Genomic DNA, 26,011 nt, shown 5'->3' with positions numbered 1-26,011 from the left:
TGTATTCTGTGTTTTGAGAAATATATAAGAAGTGTGTGATGCATGTGGCACCAGCATATTCCCTGTTTCATTTTGTTTTCTTAACACTTCCTCTTGCAAAAAAAGACAAGCCCACAGCTCAGCAAACAGATCCTGTTCCTGCTTCCTTGCTTTAGATCCTACAGCAGTGACCAAAGAGTTTCTGTGTGAATACCTTGAGCACTGGCTCTGGATTTTAGAGGGAAGGATGACTTAGCAGTTCAGGTCCTATTACTAGTGCTTCACACATGGTATGAGATTAACTGCAAAGGCAGGAATGTCTTCAGTGAAATACAGTGTGTTCAGCCTTTAGAATTTCTCTTAATTAATCACTGTTACCAAATGCCTTTGTCTTACCTGTCAGTATCAGCCCATGACAGTCATGCCTCTGACATGGCAGATGGGAGGTGTTTATCTCATTAGATCTTTAGCCAAGGGCTCTAAGCAGAGGCTGAGTCCACAAGCATTTTGATTAATCAAAAAGAGGATTTCTAGTAGGTTTCTTTGATTGAAATTATTATCTTGAACCTGGTTGGGTATTTTTCAGGAAAATGTGAAGTACCAGCACTGCCTCTTTTGTGGATACTTGCTGTTTTCAGTTGAGTCTCAGTTAGTAGTTTTCTTGATGCTTGATGATGAAGCAGCAAGTGGTCTAGCCAGGTTCCATAGTTATAGAGAATGGGGTGACTTGGATCTTCTGCATGTGCTGCACATCCTAAATCTGGAATGATGGTCAGTATGCTTCCCATAGCAACAAAGCTGGCCTAAATTCTTGGCTCAGCTTGGCCAGGTTCTCTGTGGGGTCACATTACAAACCATATCGCTTAAATAACCTGTTTATTAAAAATCTTCCCGCTCTCTTTCCAATCTCACTTGCGTTTGGGGGAGTAAACTGTAAAGAGGCAGGAATTTTCTGTGTCATTGTTGGCTTGCTTTTTTTGTGAATCCAAATAATTTTATTTCAGTGATCTAGTGTATGGATTATCACCACCCCCTCCCATACTGCTGTTTTAAACAAACATCAGACTCTAGCTTAATTCTTTTGGTTAGGTATTAAGGCTGATAGTCACCAATGAAATCCAGATGCAAATCCCTCTTCTGCTTTCACTCAGAGCAGACACTTGAAACTGATTTCTAAAATCCAGATGTCATCGTAATTCCCAGTATGTTCAGCAGCCTTACCCCCTGGTGACGGTGATTTTGAAAGGATGTTTAGACAGACTGACTAAATACTGAAACCTACTTTCTTTATGAAACAAAATTCTGTTTTCTATGTTACCTGTTATGTCAACTATACAGAGCACTATATGAAAAACATATTTCTGTTCTGAAGTTGTTGGGTCTAAATTTTCATTTTGTTTTATCTCTAAAAATATTACTAAAATGTCATATAAAAACAGGTCAGATAGACTCCCCCAAATGTGCTATTTTGCTATGTTAGCATTGAAGAAGATAAAATCTGTAAAAAAAACTGACAAAATTCTGTGTGTCTGAAAGAACAGATGCCACCCTTTGGGGACCAAGTGCTTTTCCTGCAGCTGCTGTGCTTCTCTTTCATCCCCACCCCATCTTCCCAGTGTCGCAACTCTCTAATTCATTTTGTGCATGAATAATCAGTAGTGTTTTAGATTTTCTGAATTTTGTACTAATAAGCTTGTAAGGAATCTTTGCAGTCATAGTGCATCCTATTTGATATTGTGTTTCTAGAAATACAAGAAATACATTTAAAACCAGTGTACAGATACTTCTGCTTTAGGATATAAACCAGACACTAGCAATATAGCTAAGATAATAGATTCTTCATTAATAGGCCTTGTGACTAATTCTATGCCATCAAAAAAATTTTTTTTGCTCCTCCAGCTCACATTGTCTCTTTTAATATTTATCTGGTGTGGAAATTAAGTGGAAGGGGGTAGTCCCAGGTCACTCACAGGGCATTGATCAGAGGCTCAGGTCTCTTTGCATTAGAGATTGTACTGACATTTTAACGTGGCTCTTGCTAAGAAGAGCAAAGATGTGATAGAGCTGAGGGCTTTATCCTTTTCTGCTTTGCTTTCTGCTAAAGTTTGAATATTTTCATGCTATACTGCTGGACTACTCTGCAGTTGTCTGTATAAATCTGTCTCATCCCTGCTGATGACCTTTGTAGAAACAAGTTTGTGATACCAAGTGAGAGATTTTGTGGTTTTGGGTTGCTTTAAAAAAAAAGGAGGAAAGAAAGAAAAAATAAACTATGTGCACTACACTACTATATGCACACTACCACATACATTGCTGCTACTCAAGTAAAGGTATTTAAAGATTAAGCTAACAAAGGCATGCATGCAAATTAGGATGTCAGCAGTTACATTTTGTATAGCTCCTTCATTCAGCTGTCTGGTACGTTTTCCTTAATTACATGATCACACAGACCCCTTTCAAATTCAGTGCCTGGGATGAGCCAGCTCCCAAGATGAATGAAGGTAATATAATGCCTCGTTCCTGCCAGGAGTTGGAAGGCACAGGTGGAAAGACACAAAAGACTGCAGGGAGGGACAGCCTGGGGACATGACTGCAGCAGTTGAATGTGCCCCTCAGAGATCAGCACAGAAGGCACATGAGGCACCAGAGGGGTGGAGGAGGGCAAAGTTAATTCCTCTCCGGAGGTGCAAGGGGGATTCTGGGAACTACAAAGCAGATACTGGAGGAATGCATTAACCTGTTATTTTCTAAGCATCTAGAAGATAGCGTGATAGCAAAAACATAAAAGGGTTTGTCAAGAACAATTACCTTGAACTGACAGCACCTGTCATAGAGGATAGATGGGAGGTAGGAGATGTGATAGAGCTTGACTTTGATAAGGCTGTCTGTACTGTTTATGCAGAACTAGAGAAATATAGCTTAGGTGTTATTGCTTTACCAGGAAGAGAGCATAGGGAATTGAAAATTGTATCCAAGAATAGGTCTCAGTAGCTGACCATAATGTAGGATTTTTCAGGCATCTGTCCTGAGTCTGTTACTCATCAGCATTTTCATTGCTGGGTTAGATGAAAGTGCCAGGATGGCATCGTTTAGAATTCCCATATAAATGCAGTGGCAGGGTATGCAAACACTTCAGGCACCAGGATTAGAAATCCACATTATTTTAAATGATAAAATAAAATTCAGTGTAGGAAAGTGTAACATGCTTTATTGCCAAATGGGGAAAAAGTTCAAAAGCAGAGATGGGGAGCACTGACCAGGCATCTCTGCAGAGAAGGGCTAGCAAGTCTAGCCTTGTGGCTCACAAGTGCAGCTGAACAGGGGTTATTTCTGAAGGCTGTGAAATCTCTGACATTTAAAGTTTTTAGGAGCGGGTGGGGCCAAAATCGTTTGGTGATGGTTCAGGTATGATTAATCTGCTTTACCACTTTTTGAGTTGATTTTTGCTGTGCCTTTATTGTTGTGCCTTTTGTGGGTTTTGTTGTTGTTGTTTGTGGTGACAGAGTTGTTGCACAACCTTTTAGGATTTCTGTGATGTAGGGATGTTCTGGGCACTTAAAACTGCTGTCAGATCTGAATTCCTTCAAATGCTGTAGCTGTCATGGCTGAAACTACCATTCTCAAACCTTTGTTTTTTGATGCCCCTATAAAAGAAATAGCAATACTACCTTGCTTCAGAGCATAACTTCATAAGCATTTATTTTGCTGATGGGTGAGGAACTTGTTTTCCTCGCTTTCATGGACATTTGTCCCTTAATTTGTGCTGATTTTTAGAGGTTTGCAGTAACAGAGATTTCCTTATCATATGTCTGTGCAAGTATCTATACTGGCATGGAGAAGGGGGTGGCTGTTACTGGGAGCCAGCAGGTAGTAAAAGGAGGACAACAGTATTACTTAAAGGGGTCTAAGAAGAAATGTGTTGTGAAGACAAACCCTTGAATGTTTCAGAAGCACCAGTGTACATGATGATGCGCATAACCTTGTAAATTAACCTGAAGAAATCAATGCTTTTCTATGGAGCTAAGTATGAACATTGCACAGTAAATAATGCATCACATCACACATTGAGAAAGGATGAGAAAAATAAGTATTTGAAGAGATGTTCATTAAGTGTGCACCACCTCTCTGGCTCACTGCAGGAGGCAGGTGTTCCCTTGAAGTGGTCTGTAATTAAAGACTACATCACTAACACAGATGAAGGAGAGGCTTGTCTGCCTCATCATTTCTCAACTTTGGAACATTAATGACATCCTTTGAATATTGTATATCAGTGTGTCTCTCCCATTTCCGCCTTAATTAAGTTTCCTTAGTGAGTTGGAACACAGTGTCAAGGTGTTTCAAGTATTGTTTTCAACAAGGAACAAGTATTTTAGAAAATGTTGTTTTAGGAATTAAAAACTCGTTATTTTTTCCATAGCTTTTTTAAACTGAGAGATGATTAAGGGATTCAGAGGGGAAAAAAAACCACATTTGCTTTTATATACCTGTACAATTCCAGTTTACCTATACTTTAATGATATTAAGAGAGGCTATGAGAAAAGAGTTAGCATTGTTTAAATCTATTCTAATGAAGAGAACATAAAATTTAGATTTTAAAGATAAAACTTGTTTTTCAATGCATATAGAATAGGTGACTGCATAGTGAAGGACTACGTGAAAATTTTTGCTTTGGAGAGGTCTGAACTGATCCACATTCTACTGTGAATTCCAGCATAAAGATTTGAATGTAAATTATTTTATTTTTCTCCTTGGGCAGTTTGATATGCTACAGATGTGTATGTCTATTTTTGTTACCTTTTCCTAATACTTTTAACTCTTGCTTTTCTTTCCTTGTGCATCCACCCCAGATCGCATTCAATTGGGTAAGACACATTACTCTCCTTGAATACTGTCTCTGTATTTGACAAGATTTGTTTTATGGGCTGTAATGCAGTAACCTCTTTCCTTCCAGCATCATTATATGCTACTTAAACTGTTATGCCTCATTTTTACAGCATAGTGAGTGTAACAGGAAAAGGATTGGACTAAGTGTTTGCCTTGAGTAGATTAGTATTAAATTCAAATAATGGACACATTCAAAAGATGTTGGTCTTGGGAAAACCTACTTATATATAATCCCATTCTCTCAACCATATTCTTTCTGTCAGAGGTTTGAACATGAACAACAAACAGTAAAAATTCTATTCAGCTGAGTTTTGTAAAGATTATAGGAAGTATTTAATTACCTCATCTTCAATAGGGCAAAAGTATCTTAGTCATGATTCTTTAAAAGTCTTGAGTCCTGGGGAAAGTTCCAAGTTCTGAAGATGATAAAAGCGTTATTTATAATTAGAGTTTGAGTTTATTGATTCTGTAAAGCACTTGAATGTATGATAAAAAAATTGTTAGAAAACAATTTCATGTGTTCTCAAAGATTCTATAAGCAGTCTGGCTTTAGATCAGTTCACCCTGAAGAGAGGCTGAACAGTCCTGAAGGCCTTGCCACTCCCTCTGGCCTTGTAGTATCTTCAGAGCACTGAAAAGATGCTCAAGAGCATTTTTTCCATTCAGCTACTAACAAGGACTCTAATTCACTGAGTAAACTTCAAAGTACAGCATAGATTGACCTTCTAAGCTCACTCTGACATGAAACTAAAATGTAATATTTATTGACCTCTGTCATGAAGGATTCCTGTTCTGTGCAATGATCACTATCACAGTCATGCATGTCTTTAAAAAAAGCTTAATATTTTAGGCTTGTATTAAAAGAAGATGTTGCACTGTTTCCATAACTTGCATTCTTACCTCTTTAGAGAAATTAAAATATGAACTCAAAAAATAAGCATTTAATATTTTGATTGTCTGTCATGTGGCATCTCTCAGCTGTGTGAATTTAATCTTCTGATTTAAACTTTTATATTTGGAATGTTTTTCTTTTAAAAGAGGAGCAGTCTATGCTGAAATACTTCCAAACTCTATTTTTGCCTATTTGTTGTGGGTTGCAAAACCAAAATGGCAAGGATGCTTGCTTAATTTAATGAGGACTGTTAAAGATTTGCTGCACTTTTGAAATGTTTGGGCTAATCTTTCATAAGTCTTAAAAATGATGTGAAAAATTGAACGTGAAACATTAGCATTGTCTGCTGTCAGTTCTTGTATATCTGATCTTAGCAGAAGACTTATAACATATACAACAGCAAACAGTTTGTATTAGATCTCACTATTCCACCTGCTTACCAAATAGCTCTTCCCTCCCTTCCCCACCCCCATTTTTGAATCTTTAATCTGGAAAAACAAAACTGTATATAGAGCCAATGCTGCTCTGATTCTGTATAGTTTATAACAAGCACGTGTGCTGTTTATATGAGAGCTTTCATTTTTTAATGCTATAATCATGCTTTGCTTGCAGCCAACTGTTGGTGATGCTTACAGTAAAGCTCTCCCTGTTCTCAGTCAGACCAGGCTGCAGCTGTCAGTCAACATCGAAAGTAGCAATGCAGGGATTTTTGGAAAAAGACACACTCTTGCATCACACACTTTACTTAAAGTGTTCAGATTGAAATGTGCTTATGGAAATTTCTTAAGCTTCAAATAAAGATTTCTATTTAGACCAGGCATGAGGCTTCCCAGCAGCAGGGAACAGGTGGTGCTGTGAAAACAGAGTTGGTGTCTCAGGTGGGAGAATTTGGCTCATATAAGTCAAGCAGTCAGCATGGGTGGCATCTGGAGGTCTAAAGGTGTGCAGCATGATTTGAGGATCTTTGAGTAATGCAGAGGCGCCATCCTCTGTTTCCAAGCTTCCAATACTCCTGCTGCTGGGAAGTCTGAGGAGGGAAGTCACAAACAAACTGGATGACAGCTGTGGAAAATAGCTCCGTACCTTTGGTAAATTTGAGGAGTGAAGGAGGAAGTGAAATGTCCTTGAGAGGTGTGGATATGTGAGAGTACTGCCTCTCTGGCAGAAGAAACCTCTTGTTTAGGTAAGCAGTTGTGCAGGAGCCTTTTGAGATTGGCAGTCAGCTGAACCAGCTCCACTGATGTGCACAAACCTGGGGTGTATCCCTCCTGCCCAACGCAGAGCTCATCCTCTGTCACTGCATGGCATGGAGGTGGCTCTCTGTGCCACTCTCATGTGTCTCTGTAGGTAGCCAGGGTCTGCACCATTTCAATGGATTTTGCCAGGAGCTGTTTTGTATCATTCTTTTGAGCCCCCTTGCTGGTCAGTTGATATGAGTATGTGGTGATAAGATCTTTAGAGCTGAGAGTTTGACAAGTCCTTGCCATCAGAAGAGGAAGAATACCAGCTCTCTTGACTATATGTACATTTAAATGTTAAGTTTAAAAATGCATTATAATCATATTGGAAATCGGATTTTACAGCTTTTTTTTCATATGTTTTGCTTTCATCCCACAGCTATTCTATTCGCCATTCCATAAGCATGCCTGCAATGAGGTAATGTGCTACCCACATTCTGTTTGCTGTGGTGATGTTGAACAGAGTAATGAGGGGGGATTTTCATACTTTGATCCTGATCCTGCAGTTTTTAGTTGCATGAGAAGTCTCACTTCAATCAATTAAGGTTATTCATGTAGATGAAGGCTGCAGGGCAGGCTAGCTGTGGTTTTGGGGTGGTTGTTTTTTTGTTTTTTTCATTTTAATTGTATTAACTGCTTAATCTCTTGTACAAGCCTTTGAGTAAATTAAGCAGTTCTGAAATGTATTTGGGTAGCTGATTGCTATCAAGTTTGTATTACTGAATCTGAAATTCAGTTGTTTTGCTGTCTCTAGAACATCATCCAAAGCCCATTAACGTCAGAGATGCTTTCCACTCCAACAGGCTTTGGATCATGTTCCTATGGAGGGATTTTACATGAGTGCTTTCATATTTTAATGGCTATAATCATGCTTTACTTGACTGCAGCCAAATATTGACGTCTGTTCAAGTAAAGCTCTGACTGTTTTCAATAAAATTAGTATCCAGCTTTCTTTTTATTCCCTTGACCTCTAAATACATGACTGTCCCCACTCTGTGCTAAGCATGCATGAAAAACAAACTCACAACTAAATGATGGATGCTAATTCATTCAACTTCAGCAGGTGGGTAGTTTAAGGCAAGCATTCACCAATGTGACCTATGGATCAAATATAAGTTATAAAACTCAGTTTCTCTCTCCTTTTGGCTCTTCTTGCCCTATGAAAAAATCTGTCATCTAAATAACAGAAACTAAATTTGCATTATTTTTTCAACTGGCTTCTGTTTGCCCTTTCCTTAAATTGGGATCATTTTAACTCAGCCTGATGGGGGATACGATATAAATGTATTTGCAGAACGAGAAACTGTGTTGGACAACAGTGCCTGAGTTTCAGAGTATTCACTAATAATGAAGCACAACATATGCTTTAAATGAGGTCTCAGGTGCCAAGCAAGGAGCAGAGAACTAGAAAAAGGTCCCCTTCACCCACTGTAGACTTGTCCAAGTCTCCATTGTGTTGGATGAACACAGAGAAAAGCTTAGCTTAGAGAGGCACCTTAGGAACACAGTCTATCTAAAGTCTTTGGCTTTGAAAGCAGCAGTCACAAAATCACAGGGAAGGATGGGGCGGGGCAGGATTCCTCAAAGACATTTGGGAACCACTTCCCATGTGGTTCTAATCGCCTTCTTCCCAACCTTAGGACATTAAACTGGGCATCTTTTTTAATAATGTAGATTATGGACTTGCTCATCACCTGAAAAAAAAAGTTTATTTCTTTATAACAACAATACAAATTGATAAAGCCATAGAAAAGCAGCATTAGAGGCAGAATTGTCTGCTTGTTCTGAGAACATGTATCATAGAGTACACAGGCCAATTATAATTTGGTTTCAATTACTATGCAAGTTCTACATTTGAAAATTTGTAGCTAAAAAATACTCATCCGATTACCATAATTGGATTTGACTGACAGAGCACAAGTGAGTGTTCATAGCCTTGTGCTGCCAGCCAGCCTTCATTCTGCGCTGGCAATGTTGCCTGATAAGAACTGACCAAATTGTGGAATTATTGCATGATGTTGGCAACTGACTCTTTTTCCTCCCTTCAACTTTTTTTCTCCTAGGAATTCTCCAACTTTCAAATCGTTTGAGGAGAAGGTTGAAACCACTGTCACAAGCCTTAAGGTAAAGGTTAGGGGCAGTTTGCATGGCTGTGTGTGTTAAAGTGTGACAGCTTAGTTGTCCTTGACAGTTGTCCTGTCCTTTGTACAGGAGACTGATTTAGTTTGTTTTTCCATCAAGAATTTCATTGAGCACTAATGGAAAATGAAGGCAATACACAAAGAAATTGTTTTCCTTTTCTTTGTTGCTAAGAAATTATTTCTGATGCCTGTCAAAGTAAGGAAGTGGTCTCGGAAATGCCAAAAATAGTGGTGGTAAGGAGTGTCTGTTCCCAGTCAATATGTCATTCAGAAATAGAAAAAGGTAATTCAAACTGCACAGCTAGAAGACCATTTCTGCTCACAGTGATCTGCTTGAGAAGCCTGATCTTATTTAGTTGATTAAGTAAAGGTGTTCTAGAGGAGAGTATTTGTCATGCCAGCTCAGCCTGTTGTGTTCAGAGTGCTCTTAGATCATCCTTTAAGAAATCTGTAATTAAGCAGGACAATATAGTAAGTTCTGAGTCTGAAATAATCCTCCGTATCTCGTGAAACCTTCATTGTCTATCTTTATTGACAAACTCACTGACATTTTCTCAAAATATTTTCTTTCTATATTCTCTTTCTTTCATTTCCTTATGTGAATGGGGAAGGGAAGCTGGAGTCATGGATCTAGGGTGCCAGCAGGGTAGACTGTGGACAAATGGGAATGTTTCAGCATTGCTCTTCCTTTTTCCTACCTCTGTTTCAAGGCTTGCAAGATTAGAAAGACAGGAGGTGGGGGGAGAAATCATGGAGTTACCCTTCAATTCTAGGGTTTTGTTGTGGTCTCAAAAAGTGGAGAACTACCCAGAGAGACCCCTGCAAAAAAGAACAGCAGTAGTTTTATCATCTTTCCAACCCCCATATCACTTACAGATCTTCAGTGATCCTACAGTGTTCTGCAGTTTGCCAAAACTGATGTTCAGGTTTCATAACATTTAGAAGTCAAATTCCAAATTAGATTTTATTTGCTCTTGAAGTCTGGACTTTGGGTTGCAGCTTTCTTGGGAGAGTATACTAGTTCACTTTCCCCTGGAAATCAAACAGGATCAGAGTGCCTCATTCTTCTCAACTTTTCTGAAAATCTGAACTCTGATGAATTAAATGTTTTATTGGACTTTCAAGCTAGGTAAGCTGCTGTGCTAGCTAAAGAAACAGGATTACGTAGGATTAACCCTTTGGAAACTTAGAACACAAGGTTCATTTAATTAAAATAATCTTCCTAAGCATTCAGTGGCTGAGAGGTTGAAAAAATATCAGCTTGTCTTTGAGTTCTATTTCAATTATAGGATGGAGTAAAAGGTTTTGCCCTATTTTCAGGCTTGAATCAACTTGGAGTGGGCATATCAGCAAGCAAAGCCACAAAAGCATGCTCTCTTACCAAGACAACCTAGTCACAACAACTTTGTCTCTTTGTCACTTAGTCTTATCATTTCCAAATCTTTAGGTACAGCTCTGTCTTTGTAAGGAAAGTTATTTTTCAAAGATTTAGTCTTACTGATTTTTAGTTTTAATACTTATTATAAATTCAGTGACCTGAAGCATTCTGGAAGTTGATGTGTAAGCACATTGGATTTGTTTGATTAATGTTTTTTGGTATCTCTTCTCTGCCTTCTCCCATGAAAATGCCACTGGCAGTTTTATATTCCAGTATCTAGCAGCTATAAGTGCCTGAAGGGATTCGGGTCCTTTGGTTACTACAGTCCTTCTGCTATCCAAAATCCCAGTATATTTTATGAATTTTGCAGGCAGCTGTGTTGCTATAGCTGGCATGTGGGCCAGAGCAAATGAACCAGTTAATTTTAGTATCCATTTCTTATCCAGCCTGCATAGAATTGGAAAAAAAGCAGTGAAACCAGTGTGAGCTACTCAGGTAACCCGCATTGGGTTTACTGCTAGGGTCTAGGATCCTACCTAGGATCTCCTTAGGGACTGTCTCCTTTGAACGTATGAGACATGCCACTGTGGCAGCCTAGTTTAGAAATTGTGGAGTAAAGAAGTTGCTTTATTTGACTGGTTTTATAGCTGTTGTTCTAAGGAACCATCCCTACACATTCTCTGCCTGCACAGTTCCTTGCTCTCCTTGGCCATGGGGTGGATTGGAAATGGGATTTGCTTCAGTGTGAGCAGAGTATCTTGCTGTTCTCTGTTTGCCTTATTTCAGACCAAGGTTGGTGGGACAAGCCACACGGGAGGCAGTTTTGAAGAAGTTCTCAGCTCTACAGCCCATGCTAGTGCTCAGAGCTCCCTGGCTGGCACCCGACTCCCTGAAAGCGAAGAAGAGCTTCAGTGCTAAACAGAAGGCCCTCCTGAGCCCCACATGCCTCTCTTCAGAGACTTGCCCAGACAGTGATTTTCAGCTCTCCCTCACCACACAACTTGTGCAAGGTTTTGTCAGCTTTGGAAAATTGCCATCCTGGCCTTGTGTTGGAGAATTTCCTCCCCTTGTGTTGGAGGTATTTCCTCCCCCTATTTCTATTTTAGATGGGCCATTTTATCACCAGGTACTTTGTGCATCAAAACCACACACAAGACATTGGCTATAATGCACTAAATTCTGTGTTAAGTGACTAAATAGTTTTCAGTTACATGTAACTTCCCTCTAACAATCTCCCAGTCTCTGTTTCTTATTTATTTTGGTTTACTTTTTTCTATCTGTTGGTTTCTGGCTTCCCTCTCAGTGCCACATCAGACAGATGGACCTAGAGCTGTGCAAAGCATTCAGCTGCCAGCAGTAGCCCATACACCAGCTGTCTACCATCCATACCAGGTGCCCTTTGCTCAGGAGTGTCTGTATATCATCTATTTCCTAACAGAATTAAAATCACTTACTGTCACAAAAAGCTGTTTCTCCTTCAGTGGTACAGTCTGGCATTGCCCTACACCTGTTAGGCAGCAGAGTTAAGGAGGGCAGGAAGAGAAACCTGGTTATTCACAGAGAAACAGCTTCTCACAGCTGCCGATTTCAGATCGTCATTTTGGCTGGAAAGGTTTCAGTTTCAAAATGTGCCCCATTGCTTGCTCTCTTCAGTTTCCTAAGACTTGGCAGTGAACTTAATTAGAAAATCAAGTGGAGTGGAGGGAACCTCTAATATTTTTGCCTCTGTATCTCCCCGTCAAAACCAAGGGAAAATATATTTATGAGCCTCTGTCAAGATACAGCCTTAAGTGAAAGAATACAAACCCAACATTTGGCTTCAGACGTGCCATAGGTTAGAGAGCCCATGCCTTCAGAGCTGCTAGCGTAGATCCTGTCACCTGACAATCCACAGGATGAGTAAGAACTTCACTTTTGGTGTCAAATTTTGCTGTGCTTCTCTCCAGGATGTTAATTCCACCAACCGCATTATCTCTGCTCAGTCACCAAGAGCCAGACATCTCTCAGCTTTGATTCAGCATGTTTTCTGAATTGCATTCTTTTAACATGTTTTCTAAGAAAAGAGCAGCACATTTGTGACACTATCTTGCTGTGTAGTGAGCACGTGTCTGTCCGCATGCTGCGTTGCTCAGCTCACCGCACACTGAGGTGGGCAGGACGTTATCAGTAAGCAGGATGGAAAAGAGCCTGGCTACTTTGAGAATGGATGTATTTTTGAGCATACGCCAAAGCTTCAAATCAGTGTTAGTGACTTTGACATTACAGACTGCTTAAAATTTTGTGAGAAAATGTGGCTTTAAGTGATTTTTGTTTTTTCTTGTGTGGCTTTTGTTAGTTTTTACAAAGTTGAAAGTCCTTTTGTAATGTTCTACTGGACATAAGCTAACTTTGGACGTTTATATCACATGCCTCTTTAGTGTGATTTTTAGCATGGAAACAAATCTAATTGTTTTTCTAGTATTCTTGTGACAATTTTCTAACTTATTTTATGTGTTTTTGTGCATAAATGTGAATTTATTTAAAATGGAAGATACTGACAATTTAGTTTGTGTAAATGAAGTTCTTGATATTCTTATTAAAAATAAATTTCTCTCTCTTTTACCCTTTGTGATGTTTTAATTCTGTTTACCAGTAGTACTAAGCAACCTAGTAGAAAGTCTCCCTGCCACTGACAAGGTAGCTGGAACTAGATGATCTTTAAGGTCCCTTCCAACTCAAAGCACTCTATGATTACTGTGCACGGTGTTCCACACTGTTCCCTCGGTCCCCTGCAGAATGGAGAAGCCTCCTGCTATGCTGCATGAATGGACTGTTCCTGCTTAGGGTAGTATTTGTGCTGGGTGTGTTTCTACCAAACATCTCTTCAAGGCCACTTTGCTGCTTTGTCAAGAATGTTGTCAATTCTACCCCTCCATGCATCTGTAGCTTTTACACTCCGCATTCAATGCAAACTAATGGACACTGTGATTTGTGTGCATCTAGGTGGAATAAAAAGGCTGACAAAAGCTTGGTGGGCCCCCTGCATCCCCCTGTGCAGTGTGGCAATCTGTTGCCAAGATCCACTAATCAGCTCAGCAAAGTGCAACCTGTTGTTCCAGGGTTGCCACAGGGCCCGACTGCTGCCCCAGGGAGTTCCTGAGCAGAGCAGGCAGCTCGCATCTCCTCTGAACCAGACCAATACGCTCCGCAGATTCTGAGCACTGTGCCAAGCCATTGAGGCAAGAAGCTCCCAGCATCTCTGCACAGCACTCTGTGCTCTAGGAATGGCACCAGCCACAGAATACTTGTGAGCTTCAGTCAGGCCTCTGAGGTTTGTGTAAAGAAAGCATTTCCTGAGTCACGGTGCCTGAAAATGTGTGTTCAGATACACTAGCAACCTTTAAAGGATATGACAATTGAATTTAGTTTTATGCTGTGTCATTTAACATGGAAGACAGAGAACTCAAAGTCTCTACCATGCAATTTTTACAGGTGCAAATTTTGCTTATTTGGTAATCATGGCATTGCCCTCATCTCCAGCTGCATGCAATTCAGCAGTTGGGTGTGCAGACACTTGCCTCATCATGGCATTTACCACCTCTACAGCTTTACTTCACAATCATTCTGTACCTCTACATTAGTGTGCACTTCTGCCAAAAACTCATTTACGGCAGAACTCATTTACGTACCAACGTGCCACAGCCTGGAGAAGGGAGCAAGCTCTACATGGATGTACAGGCTTCTGCATTAGATTGCACAAATTCCAAAGGTCCCTCCCAACCTCAGGTATTCTGTGATTATTCATTACCTGTGAAGGAATCTGTAAAAACTGCCAGTCTTGGGTGATGGGGAGCGAGGAATATAGACCTTATGGAAATACTGGCACCATTCCCTGATACAATATATGAACAGGGGAAAAGTTGTATGAAACAAAGAAGATACTCAGAAAATACAATTAATGAGATTATCAGTTTTATGCACCAGCACTTAAGGCTTATGCACTCCAATGAAATCTCATCTCTAAGCTCAGCAAATAGCTTCTACAGATGCTCATTGGTCTCATTTCTGTATAGCACTGAGTGGATATTAACCCACTTTGAAGGTACTTAAATCCATACGTATCTAGAAATTCACAGAACAAGACCACCTGCCCCACACAGTGCATTACATGAACAGATTAGATTGCAACCAACTAATTTTTAAATGTACATGGACTTCCCCAGTGGAGAATCTATTTGTAACTGAGACTGCATTAATCAGAGGCTGATTAAAAAGAAGGAAAACCCCGAATATACTAATTCTTTGTTCCCTGACACATCCTCTGATGTGGGAGGCAACTACATTACCTGCTCCCCTCTAAGTGGTCCTGGGATTTTCAGCAGTGAATGCACAGGAAAAAAAAAATCTGCTAGCAGAATTAGTGATGTTAGAGGAGAAAAAATAATGACCAGAATATAAACCAAAGTATTTATTATGGTTACAGCATTTAAGAACACCTCAGGAATGTGGATGAGATGTGGCAGCTATTCTTTTCTTCCTTTCTGTGTTAATCAGAGATACAAGCTGGAGTATTTCTGGGTGAACAAACTTCCCTGCAAAACAAAAGAAAAGGAAGGTTAATGAAAAATGCTCTCATTTTGCCACGTGTGAAAGGCTGGAATTGAAATGATGGCAGAGATGTCACTTTAGGCTCAGAATAAATGTCAAATTATTCCTTTAAGAAAGTTAATGCTCCCAGTTCAATCCAGCTATGGAGTAAGTGTAGCTACACCCCTTCTTCACAAAAAGGCTTGTATTTTGTGCTTTGTTAAGACATTTAAGAGCTGAGAAAGGGATGCACCCTGACCAAGATAATCTGATGCCATGTATCATGCTACAGGAAACCCGTGCAGTTAACAGGTGCACTCAGGGTATACGCTGTAGGCTCTACTCAGACATCAGCTCAATTTAAGTTGCTGGATTCTGGTAGGTAGCAAAGATGTCAGTTAGAAAATAAAGCATTATCATCTTCATTCACATTGTCCTTTCTTTTCCTTTGCTAATCAAAGTCTTACAGTGAGATTATTATTTCCCTGGGGAATCACCAAAGTCAGGGACTCTGCTGGGTGACTGCTGGTCCTCTCATCCCTATAGTTAGTCTATCCCTATTTTTTTTCCCAGGACAGGATGAGTTAGTTACAGTTCTCCTCTGGTGTTAACTACCTTGCCAAAATGATAAAGATTATTTTTTTTACCTATCTCTGCTTTAAACTATCAGTGGATAGAATAAAAAGTAACACAGCTGCAATCATTTCACTGAGGTGGTTCTCACAGGAACCTTGGGTTGGTCACTCAGCTCACTTGGAGATAACAAATCCTACTTCACTGGTTCCTGAAGCACTGACAGAGTACAAACAAGCTGCTGTCAGAGCATGGGTGAACACTGAAGAGTCCTTTTTGAAGACTCTGATGTTTCAGGTTGATCCTTACACACATACAAGTGTAATGAAAGCCAAGCCTCTCTCTAAGGTGAAAAGTGATGTAAAAGGAATCTGACATAAATTAAATTCAGGTTGAATACCTACAGATAAATGTCAGGTATGTTCACAATGCATCAAGTTTCCCCAGAAATATTAGGGGACTTGAACAATGAGTAAAATAACTAGTTCTCACTTGTTCTGAATGTCTGTCAGGGAAAAAAAAAAAAAGGAATTTATATATTTGATTTATGAAAGAGGAAAAAAAAAGCCCAAATGTCATACCAGCAGTTGAATCAAAAAAATCCTGCAGTCTGCCAGGTGTCTTTTCCAACTCTTCATACTCAAATGCTTGCAGTATCATCTCACACTGATCCAACTGCTTTACAAACTTGGCCTCTGCAGTAGACTGGTTTTCATATTCCTGAAAAGATTTGCAGTTTTAAGAAAATAATTCTGTTACTCTGAAACAGAACATTAAAATCTCTTTATATATCTAGAATTTTCTTCATTAGTACAAGCCACTCCAGAAATATTCAGCACAAATACATGTTTCACCTTGATTTTACAAACACACAGTGGTGAGCAGAACACTTAAAATATGTGCCAATTTTATATTAAATGCAATGGGATGTAAAATACAGCCTTTTGCATAATCTAACTCTAAATATACCAATTCTTTTGGCTGAATCAGGGATGATATGGAGGCAACTCCGCATGACACACAAGTTAAACAATAGGTTTGATTTAACTGTATTTTATGTAGAAAGATAATTTCAGGCCTGGTTAAGGCTATTAATTACCACAGTGTGTGCCTATGCACTGTCATCACCTATTTTTAAGACCTATTTTGCACTTTTCTCACCACTTACTGTTTCTATATGGAGTTGTTCTTTATATTTCTCTTGTCATTCCTGCCTAATCTTTTTGCTCTAATCTGTCTGAGCTGCTTATGTCCTTATGTCTCTCCTAGGAGATAGGGAGTGGTTAAGGGGTTTCCTCCCCTTCAGAATTTAAGTCCTTTAATCTCTCTGCTATCTTTTTCCTCTCTACAGTCATCATCAGTATATATTTATGTGTGATTCACATTTCTACTCATCTTGAACAATTTTGCTGTCGTTTGCTTCCAGTGATGGCTGCAGACAGGTCTGGCATTGCATTTTCCCTTTTCCAAATCTACTGCATTGTGTGAAATGTCTCATGAGCAGGTCTTCCTGACTCTCCTGACTTCCAAAACCAACCCCACAGAAAGGGGTTTTCTTCTGTGCAGGTTACCTTTACCTTGATACCACTAGCATGTCTAACCCTATTCATCATCCCCACCACCATTAATCACACCAAAGTACACACTGGGACCACCTAAGCTCCCAAATCCACAGAACCTGTGCATCATAGCACTTCCACAGAGAAGAGCACCGTGAGTGCAGGAAGAGGTCTGCTACTCACCACAAAACCTGGCATTCCTTTCTGCATCTGAAGACAACAACTGTGGTGGGAGTGTCATTCACAGTGGAAAGACCCTGGCTTTGTAATTCCAGCACATTGATGCTCAGGTAAGTGTGACAGTCTATTGCATACTATTAGGAAGCTGTTCTTAGGCTTATTACTTTACCTTTGAAGTGAGAAATCCTGATTTCAATAGCCATGATTACTGTTCTATTTAGATTTCAATGGTACTTATGAATTTTCAGTCACATCTTCATCATTATTTTAATAATAAATTTCATTTCAGTGTTTTTATCTTGTTTTTCTCTTTTCAATCTGAGCTTTGTCTCATTTTTAAATTGCTTAAATACTTATTTTCTTAAATCTATTTATTTGTACTCTATTTTTTAATAATCTATTTTTTAATACTCTATCTTTTAATAATCTCTTTTGCGGGGGCAGGGGTCCTTCAAAGACAACAAACTCCTGGCAGCATTACAAAGGAGAAGAAAAGAAAAGAAGCAGTAGGGCTGTTCACCTGTAGAAGTTGGTCTCACCTCCAACAATTAGGTGGGAGTATCAATCTGTTGCCAACCTCTGTGCTATAGACCCGATGTTATTCACACCTCAGCTCACACTGCCCTCAAGAAACATGAGCTATTACATGTGCAACTGTGCACAGTGCTGAAACAAACACTTACTGTTTCCTCCCCACAGGTGGTTAAGACTCTGAAATAACAGTGTACTTTGGAAAAACACTAACTGTACTTTGGAAAAACACTCCAACACCACAGGCCATCTTTTAAAAATCATTCCTGTGCTTTTGCACTTGAGAATTAAAAAGCAGGACAGAGCTGAAACATGCTGACTCATTTACTTTACTGTTTTTTCAAACATGTTTGGGATTAATTATAAAGTGAAAATATATCTGAGGCCTCTTTCTGCTGCCTCTCCCCTACACAACACTCGCCAAGTACCCACCAACACCTTCCAAAGCAGCAGTTCTTGTAAGGATGAAAAGCGAAGAGAGACAGAGACAAGGGCAGGGCAAAGAAGGAAGGGCTGGCTAAAAGTGTTGAGAAATCTTGTACTGCTCAGCACCATTCAGCTCTGGTCCATGACCACCTTCATGCACAAAAAAAATATCATAGGGAAATGTTTCTGGCTAGCTGAGAGCAGAGCAGCACACCAAGTTATCAGAGGCTTCTTATTTTCTCTTTTTTTTTCTCTTCTTAAGGAGTAACTAGCTGTTCCACTTAAAACAAGGGACTACATGTGAATAGTAGATTATTAGGATACCCTCTCTGCCAGGTGGGTTGCACACATGCCAATGAGTTGCAGACACAATGCAAATAAATAATCCTGAAGGTAGAAACAAAGACCAAATTATCAAAGACGTGCGTGTATTAAATTATGGTTAATGAGAATGATGAAAAACTAACATGCTAAAGAACTGACTCCATACTGAACCAGCTCCTACAATGTCACCGGAGAAGACTGAGACCAGCAAAGAAAAAACCCAATTATACAGAACTAACGTTATCTGTCAAAACCTCATTTTCCTCAATTATAACAGTTTCTCAAGGGAGAAAGAACCAATGCTCCCTAAAAAAATACGCACATATTATTTCCTATATCTGATGATGTTGGTTTACCCCCTTTACTTTAAAATACAGCTCTGAGTGCCCATCTCACTGCCTGTTCAACCACACAACTACACAACTACAACAGGGGAAAAAACCCCAAAAGCAACCCTAAACCTAAAACAAAACCATAAACAGGGTGTTGTAGCAAAATGCAAAAACCGGATGCAAATATTTGGAATTAAATACACTCTAAGTAGAAAAGAATATGAATGTAAGATACACATTCAGGTCATATAGTCCAAGAAACACAGTATGCTTGCACAAGAGGTTGTGGATTGAATTTCCCCCATATGTCAGGAGGAGATAAAGCACAGTAATTGTAAACTTGAATTGTTTGGAAATAACCTAATCATCCCTCATTTGCAAGTATAAAAGATATTATCAATTAACAGCATGGGTTCGCATAAAAATGGTTAAATCACCTTCAAACACGAAAGATACTTTCTAATACAAACTTTTAAATAACCCAAGACCAGAAATCTCTAGTGTTTGTAGAAAAGTGCTTTTTTTGCCACATTTAAGTTTAAACATTAGTTTACTTAATCATTTTAAGTTACTACTAAATATCTTGCTAAAGTCTAATGGACTTTATTAGAAAGAAATTAAAGCCACAGAAATTACTTCCATAAAAAGCAGAAGACAAACCACAGCACCATCACCTACTATTTTTTTTCCTGTGTTAAAAGCTGCATATGGCCAGATATGAATGAAAGTGATAATGTAATAAAAAATCAGATTTATATCCAGAGGGATATATGTAGAGGACAAACCCTTCCTTTAGCCGTACAAACCAAGCCCTAGACAGGCTGATCAGGAACTCTGAGAGGCATGGGGCAAAAGACGGTTAGTTTATCAAAGTCCAGGCTTTCTGTTTGAAAAGGATCCAAAAGTGACCATTACTCATACTGTTAGGCTTTATCTTCCAAGCAAATAAATCTCACTTTCTTGAGGTCAAAACAAGAGCTGGCACAATTTCACAGGTATATGGGAAGAAGGGAATGGGTCACCCTGAATTTTAACACAGGATTAAAAGAATGCAAACTTACTTCCCAGAGTTCAAAGATTTCTTTTCTGAGGTCCTCTGATAGAAGGTGGGTCAGCTGTTGCATAGCTCTCTGAAAAAAAGAAGCCATTTTCTGAGCAACACTTTTATCATTATATTTTCTGAATAGTTATCTAGTTGTTACCAAGCTAGCAGAAACATCCACTACACAGCAAATTACTGTATTGTTTTGGCATAGCAATGTTTGGCTACAGCTCTGGCCAAGGTGGTAGCACCTCTGGGATAACATATTGAAGGGCAGGCGAAAGCCCAGTGCAACTTCACCCAGGGGAGGAGTGAAAAGTGAGAGGAAGAACTCTGCAGATACCAGGGTTAGAGAAGGAGAGGGAAGAGGTGCTTTAGATGCCAGAGCAGATTCCCCTGCAGCCCGTGAGGAAGATCCTGGTGAGGCAGCTGTGCCCCTGTAGCCCTACAGAGCAGCAGAGATCCACCTGCAGCCCCTGGAGGTCCGTGGTGGAGCAGATATATACTGGGGCCCATGGAGGATTCGAAGCAGGGGGATACCCAAAGGAGGTTGTGACACTGTAGGAAGCCTGCACTGGAGCAGGCTCTCAGCAGAACTTGTGATTCCAGAAACTGTTCTGCACGCTCTTTGTGCTCTCCCAGCTGATCAGTCTCATTTCTGTGTTGTCTCTACTGTTTGGCCAGTGACACGAAGGACTGCTTCTAAAACAACCAACATCACAGGCAAGACAAAGGTTTCATGCCATGATTGTTTCTCCACTTCAGAATACAGTGTCACAGTATGGCTCCAAATTGCTTGGCCCCACTGAAGCATCAAGATCTCATTCCTTCTCACATCTTTCCAGCTCTGGAACTCATCAGATTTCAAAGTTAGGTGGCTAAAATGACTTACCTGTCAAAAACCCCTACTCCAAAAAACATTTTCCCTCATCCAAAAAAAACCCCAAAACTTCTTTTATTAATCAGGTTCATTTTCCACTGCCTTAGCGTTGATGAGACTCACTGGTTAAAGTTACTGCACAAGCAGCAAACTTTGGAGCCAGCTCAATGTTGGCTGTAGAGCAAACAGAAGAAAGGAGAACTCTGCAGTGCAGAGTATTGATAACTCACCTCAAGCCACCTCCTGAAGCGGCTACCCGTGGTCTATTTTTACAACAAAGTATTTCAGAGTCATCCCAAATATTTAATGCTTTATTCTCCTTCTCACAAAGTGAAGAGAAAGTCCTCACTGACTGAAACGGGAGCAGAAGGAGCTGCAAATACTTAAGAAAACTTCTTAAACATACCTAGGCATCGAAATCTCTTTTTCCTTGCCTAAATTCAAATGAGACCAAAGCTGAAGGCTGATCCTCAGTGACACAACAACCTTTACAGGCTTCCAGTAAAGAGGTTCTTCTGTTCAGTGTTTTGAAGCTCTTTGAAGAGTGTAACAACCACTCCAGTGATTATTCATCACCCATAAAAGGGAGCCCCTTTTATGCTTATCTGGTTAAAACTAGGGGCTGGGGGGCCATGACTAACTCTAGGAGTAAGCTCTTTGCTAAGGAAGTGGAAATTAAAGATCTAAGGTGCATTTGGCATTCTTGAAGTACAATCTTTACTGACTGTAATTTTGGTGGTTTTGTTTTTTTTTTAAACATACTTCCTAGTGTGTTCTTACACTGAATGAATAAAGCCTCTGAAGAGTTTCTAAGGCATGACATTGCCCTCTAGCTGTGGCTACAGAAATGGTTTACATTTTCTTCAAATAACGCCACAAACCAGAAACCGCAAACCAGCAGTTTGGATAAGTGCAAGGCCAAAAATAAAGTGACTCTAGACATGCTGCACTCAAAGAATCACAGCAACAACAAACAAGACACCTGCACCTGAGGTTCTGTGCAGAAGGCTTAAATGAAGTCTCTGTCAACCTCATGATCTGGCACCACACACACGATCTGACATGAACTGTCATCCATCCTACTCAGTGCACCTACTCCCTGCTCCTCACCTCTTGGTAAGGCTGCTGAACATGACTAATTCAGGCTTACCAAAACTGCAGCTAGCTCAGGAATAAATGTCCAAGGTGAAGATTACTTCAAAGATCCTTCCATAACTTTGTACTTGATGATGTTACAGGTCCAAAAATCTCAATAAGCTGAAAACTCTACTTAGTTGTGGCAGGTTTGTCCAATGCCAGTGATTGTATTATATTGCTTATTATATTCCTTCACCACCAGCAGAACATTAAAACACACAGAATGCTCTGCAGCTGTGGCTTCACACCTTATGTTCATACCTCTTCTCTCCTGTGTTTCTCCTCTTTTGGGATATTATCTGCAGGAGCAATATCTCCAACAATGCATTCAGCCATATCATGAACCAAAGCTAATCGTATGCATCTGACAAGAAGGAGGGACAGAATAATTAGTTTTTCAGCATTTTAAGTTGAAAACTTATCCAAAAGGCTAAGAGACTGCAGAATTTACCCCCCTTCATGTACTCTAAAGGTTGGTTGGAGCCTTGCTTAAACTTTATACAACATTTTTCACTTTTTTGTTAAAGGAAGTATTTTCCACCTAGATATGATTTTGATTTTTGATTTCTAGTCCTTATTACTTGTAAATGTAGATTTAAGTATAAATACACTGTGTACCAGAGCATAATATTCAAAAGTAATGTACTTAGCTTTTGTATACTTGACTTTTGGAAATGTTGTGGTAATTAACTACACATTATTCCCGCAGCAGGTAGAAGGTAATCATATTGGAGCAATCCCAAATTCAGTACATACTCTGTCACTCACAGCTCTGCCAGTCTGCAGCAGAATAGTCAAAAAAGCCTTCATATCAGCTCCTAGAGCTTTCTCTGCTATCCTAGAGGATTTCTGTGGCTCCTTACTGCTGCTGAGTGCTCCTTCAGTCTCTCAAAATCGACATGGTCTATGGCTCTGACACATCTGTTGCCTGACATTGTTTTTTAACAAGGGTTTTCAGCCTGCTGCTTGAAAGACCAGCTTAGAGCCTCTGCACTAAGGACTTGCCTCAACACTCCTAGTTAAGCAATAAAGTTTTTAGCTCCTTTCCAATGCCCAGATAAACTGGACCCTGTCCAAACAACACAGGGAAAAGAAGAGGGGAAAGGCGTGATTTAAGAACTCTTACTGGGGATTAACAACGTTAATATATGGTTGTGATAAGCAGAGGCAGTCTCACCTGTCCTTGTTAAGGCTCTTGTCTTCAGTCACCAAAGCCATCATGGCCATCCTGTACATATGGTCGGAGACGCTCTCTGGCTTTGCCACGTTCCTGTACACCCATCCCGTCCGCGGCACTCTCTGCGCCCGTGTCACAGAATCACACAATCAGTTAGGCTGCAAAAGGCCGCACACATCACCGAGTCCCACCTCTGGGCGGATACCACCGTATCCACCGGACCACGGCACTGTAAAGGTTAAACCCCTCGGTTTTGCAGGCCCTCGTTTCAGAGACACCGGCAGAAATCCCCCCCACCACGGCCTCCACGCTGCGGAGAGCTTTGATGCTCGCAGCGAACACCGGCCCAAGGCCCAGCCCGGCCCCCCGGCGCTGTCCCCGGCCCAGCCGCAGCCCAAGGGCCGGGACACGGCGGCACCCACGAGTGCCGGCCGGGCCCGCTGCGCTGGCACCAGGCCCGGGGAGCCCCGGCTCACTCCGGCCTCCGCCCCCCGCCAGCCCCGGCCCCGCCGCCAGCCCGGGCGCTGCCGAGGGAACCCGGCCCCAGCCCCCATGCCTGGCCCTTGCCCCGCGCCCACCTTGAGCTGCCCCAGCAGCCGCAGGAAGGGCAGCAGCCCGACCCCGCCGCCCGCCGCCATCGGGCCCCGGCAGCACGGCCCGGACCGCGGCTCCTCCTCCTGCTGCTGCCAGGACGCGCCCGCAGCGGGGCCCGGGCGCAGGCGTGCGGGGAAAGTGTCGGTGGGGGAACCGCGTCCCCAAAGCTCTGGCGCCTCGGCGTTCATTCACCACAAAAAAAGAACGACGCGGGCTGCGACTGCAACGAGAAAAGAATAAAAGAAGCCGGGCTGCTCACGGGCATGGGCGCTGAGTGGGGAAGGGAAGGTGGCAGGCGTGTCCTCTCCTCTCTTCCGCTGCGGTCCAGCGGGGAGGAGGGACAGTCAGCCTCCAAGGTAGGAATAGCTCATAATTCTGTCAAACTGAGCGTCTCCGTGACCTTTACCATGAAAACAAACAAACAAACAAACAAAAACCCAGCGCAAACTCGTTTATTGTTTAGAGACGAATGGATAGTTATCAGGGTTGCTGATGGGTTTTAATTATTCTGTGGACTCCTGGCATCTTGCTACAAGCGCATCCGTCACTTCTATGAGTTGAATAAATAGCGCGGTGACTTACCTGACAATTTTTTGTGGATCTTCAAAATACATTGCATTTCTTTGCTACTTTTATCCTGCCAACTGAAGTAGCGGGTAATGGTTTCAATGTGGTGATGAAATAGTCTGTTTCAGGAAAGAAAATCTGCAGTTTTGCCAGCTATCAACAGATGGCAGAGTATTTTACTTTCGTTTCTGTAAATATTTAAACTCCTAAATTAATAATACAGCCCAGACAACACTTTAGTGACCATTTCAAGGCTGTTTTCCCACAATAAAAAACAACAAGGACCAGGAAAGTCATCACCTTTACACCTGTGTACACAATCATAGATGCCTTGGGTGTGGCAGTACAGCTTTCCTGGTTGAAGTGAATCACATATCTGTGGCAGATTTGTCTTGACAGCTCTTGAAACCATCCATAATAAGAATTTCATACTTGATCCAAGCTGTCTGCCTTCCTTGTTTCATAATGGATCTCCTTTAGAATGAACACTTGAGCAATAATCATGAGGCTGGATTCACAGGCACTGGCCTCAGCGTAATTTTTGTAATATTTGTCCATTTTGTAGCGTTTATATGTATATAATTCCTCTGCATGCATTTTGTGTGCTGTTTTTGCATATTGCTTATTGACACTGGTGTTCTACCCAGTCATTCTTCAACAGCACTTAGAGACATCATTTATGTGGCTTTCCAAGTACCTAATAAATGCATCATGTGTAGTGTTAAATGCATGGACTCTCTGTAGGCTGGAGGACCCCATCATAGTACAAATATTAGCTCTGTCAGGATTTTACTATTCAGTAAGTAGCCTGAAAACAGAAACAAATCAGCTCCATACTATTTTAAGCAGGTTTTTTATGTAATTCAGAAACTTCAGCAAGGATTAGCAGTCTCCCTACAGGATATTAAGGTAGTGCAAAGGCTTAAGTCTTAATCTTTCGTCAGTCTCAGCTGGCTTTCTTCTCCATCTTTTGCCAAAATAGATGGCAGTTTCAAAAAAGAAATCCCAAATAAGCTGGTTATCGCAGAGTAATTATGATTTATAAGCTGGAGATGGCGCTCTCTGCCCACAGATTTCTGCTTCCCGCATTTGCTGCTACTCAATGCTGGACTGAAGTTGTGCTTCCATTTCTTTAAGAAATAGCGCTGGAGGAGTTGCACACTTGGTGCAGTAATGTGAAAATCATCTCCCCAAACGCCAGGCTGGGAGGAGACCCGGTAATTACTCCTAAGGTGGATCATAATCAGTTTGTGGTTTATATAACGTAGCACCAATGATAACACGCCAGGTTTAGAAAACCCTTATATGTTCTGCCAGCATGGGCACAGTAAAAATTGTATTGGCAAAATATCTTCAGGAAAAGTAATTAATTGGTGAGATTCATTCATTATCATCTGGCAGGAAAAGAAAAAAAGAAAAGAAAATGTTGTGTAGTTCCGTGGACAGGACAAAATGGTTGGGTATCACAGAACCATCAAGAAGGAATAGCAGCCTTGATGCCCTTCCTAATAGAAACACAATTGATGAGCACCTGCCAGACACTATAAATGGTCATTTCACTTCTCCAGGCTATAATATCTTCCTTTGTCTGAGGCAATCTTGGCAAATAGA

The 26,011-nt window shown here is 40.8% G+C and overlaps 2 protein-coding genes and 1 long non-coding RNA gene across 5 annotated transcripts in view; 2 read left to right on the top strand and 1 right to left on the bottom strand.

Annotated features, from left to right (window-relative positions):
* Positions 1 to 13,117, top strand: part of TPD52L1 (TPD52 like 1) — a 49,983-nt gene extending 36,866 nt beyond the window's left edge. Inside the window, exons 5-8 of one of the 2 annotated variants that reach the window (XM_039707706.1) lie at positions 4,827 to 4,841; positions 7,373 to 7,411; positions 9,057 to 9,117; positions 11,299 to 13,117. In XM_039707706.1, coding sequence (XP_039563640.1) covers positions 4,827 to 4,841; positions 7,373 to 7,411; positions 9,057 to 9,117; positions 11,299 to 11,430 — 247 coding nt within the window. In that variant the 3' untranslated portion in view covers positions 11,431 to 13,117. The remainder of the gene's footprint in view (positions 1 to 4,826; positions 4,842 to 7,372; positions 7,412 to 9,056; positions 9,118 to 11,298) is intronic. The other variant, XM_039707707.1, reaches the window with a different exon arrangement.
* Positions 13,118 to 14,932: 1,815 nt separating this feature from the next.
* Positions 14,933 to 24,528, bottom strand: HDDC2 (HD domain containing 2). Of its 2 annotated transcripts, XM_039707639.1 has the most exons (7): positions 24,416 to 24,528; positions 23,818 to 24,053; positions 23,240 to 23,361; positions 22,324 to 22,426; positions 20,065 to 20,133; positions 16,233 to 16,371; positions 14,933 to 15,083 (listed from the first exon to the last, which is right to left on the bottom strand). In XM_039707639.1, the coding sequence occupies exons 2-7, from the start codon at positions 24,019 to 24,021 to the stop codon at positions 14,989 to 14,991; spliced, it is 732 nt and encodes a 243-aa protein (XP_039563573.1). In that variant the 5' UTR covers positions 24,022 to 24,053; positions 24,416 to 24,528; the 3' UTR covers positions 14,933 to 14,988. The 2 variants fall into 2 exon arrangements, with proteins under 2 accessions (XP_039563573.1, XP_039563572.1); XM_039707638.1 differs by lacking the exon at positions 24,416 to 24,528 and having other exon boundaries at positions 23,818 to 24,105.
* Positions 24,059 to 26,011, top strand: part of LOC120501415 — a 38,213-nt gene continuing 36,260 nt past the window's right edge. Inside the window, exon 1 of the long non-coding RNA XR_005627286.1 lies at positions 24,059 to 24,189. This is a non-coding gene — a long non-coding RNA (uncharacterized LOC120501415). The remainder of the gene's footprint in view (positions 24,190 to 26,011) is intronic.

This window comes from Passer montanus, unplaced genomic scaffold (genome assembly GCF_014805655.1).
Source record: "Passer montanus isolate IOZ18808 unplaced genomic scaffold, ASM1480565v1 scaffold2, whole genome shotgun sequence".
NCBI classification, from domain to species: Eukaryota; Metazoa; Chordata; class Aves; order Passeriformes; family Passeridae; genus Passer; species Passer montanus.
The sequence above is the reverse complement of the archived record's forward strand: the minus strand, read 5'-3'. Positions and strand labels throughout refer to the sequence as shown.

Excerpts from the sequence above, each read along its gene's own strand:
- HDDC2 (XM_039707639.1), bottom strand. The coding sequence starts at position 24,021 with ATGAACGCCGAGGCGCCAGAGCTTTGGGGACGCGGTTCCCCCACCGAC. Across the intron at positions 20,134-22,323 it reads AGAAACACAGGAGAGAAGAG|AGAGCTATGCAACAGCTGAC; the intron begins GTATGAACATAA and ends TCTTTTTTTCAG. Across the intron at positions 15,084-16,232 it reads TTTTTTTGATTCAACTGCTG|GGAAGTTTGTTCACCCAGAA; the intron begins GTATGACATTTG and ends TTTGTTTTGCAG.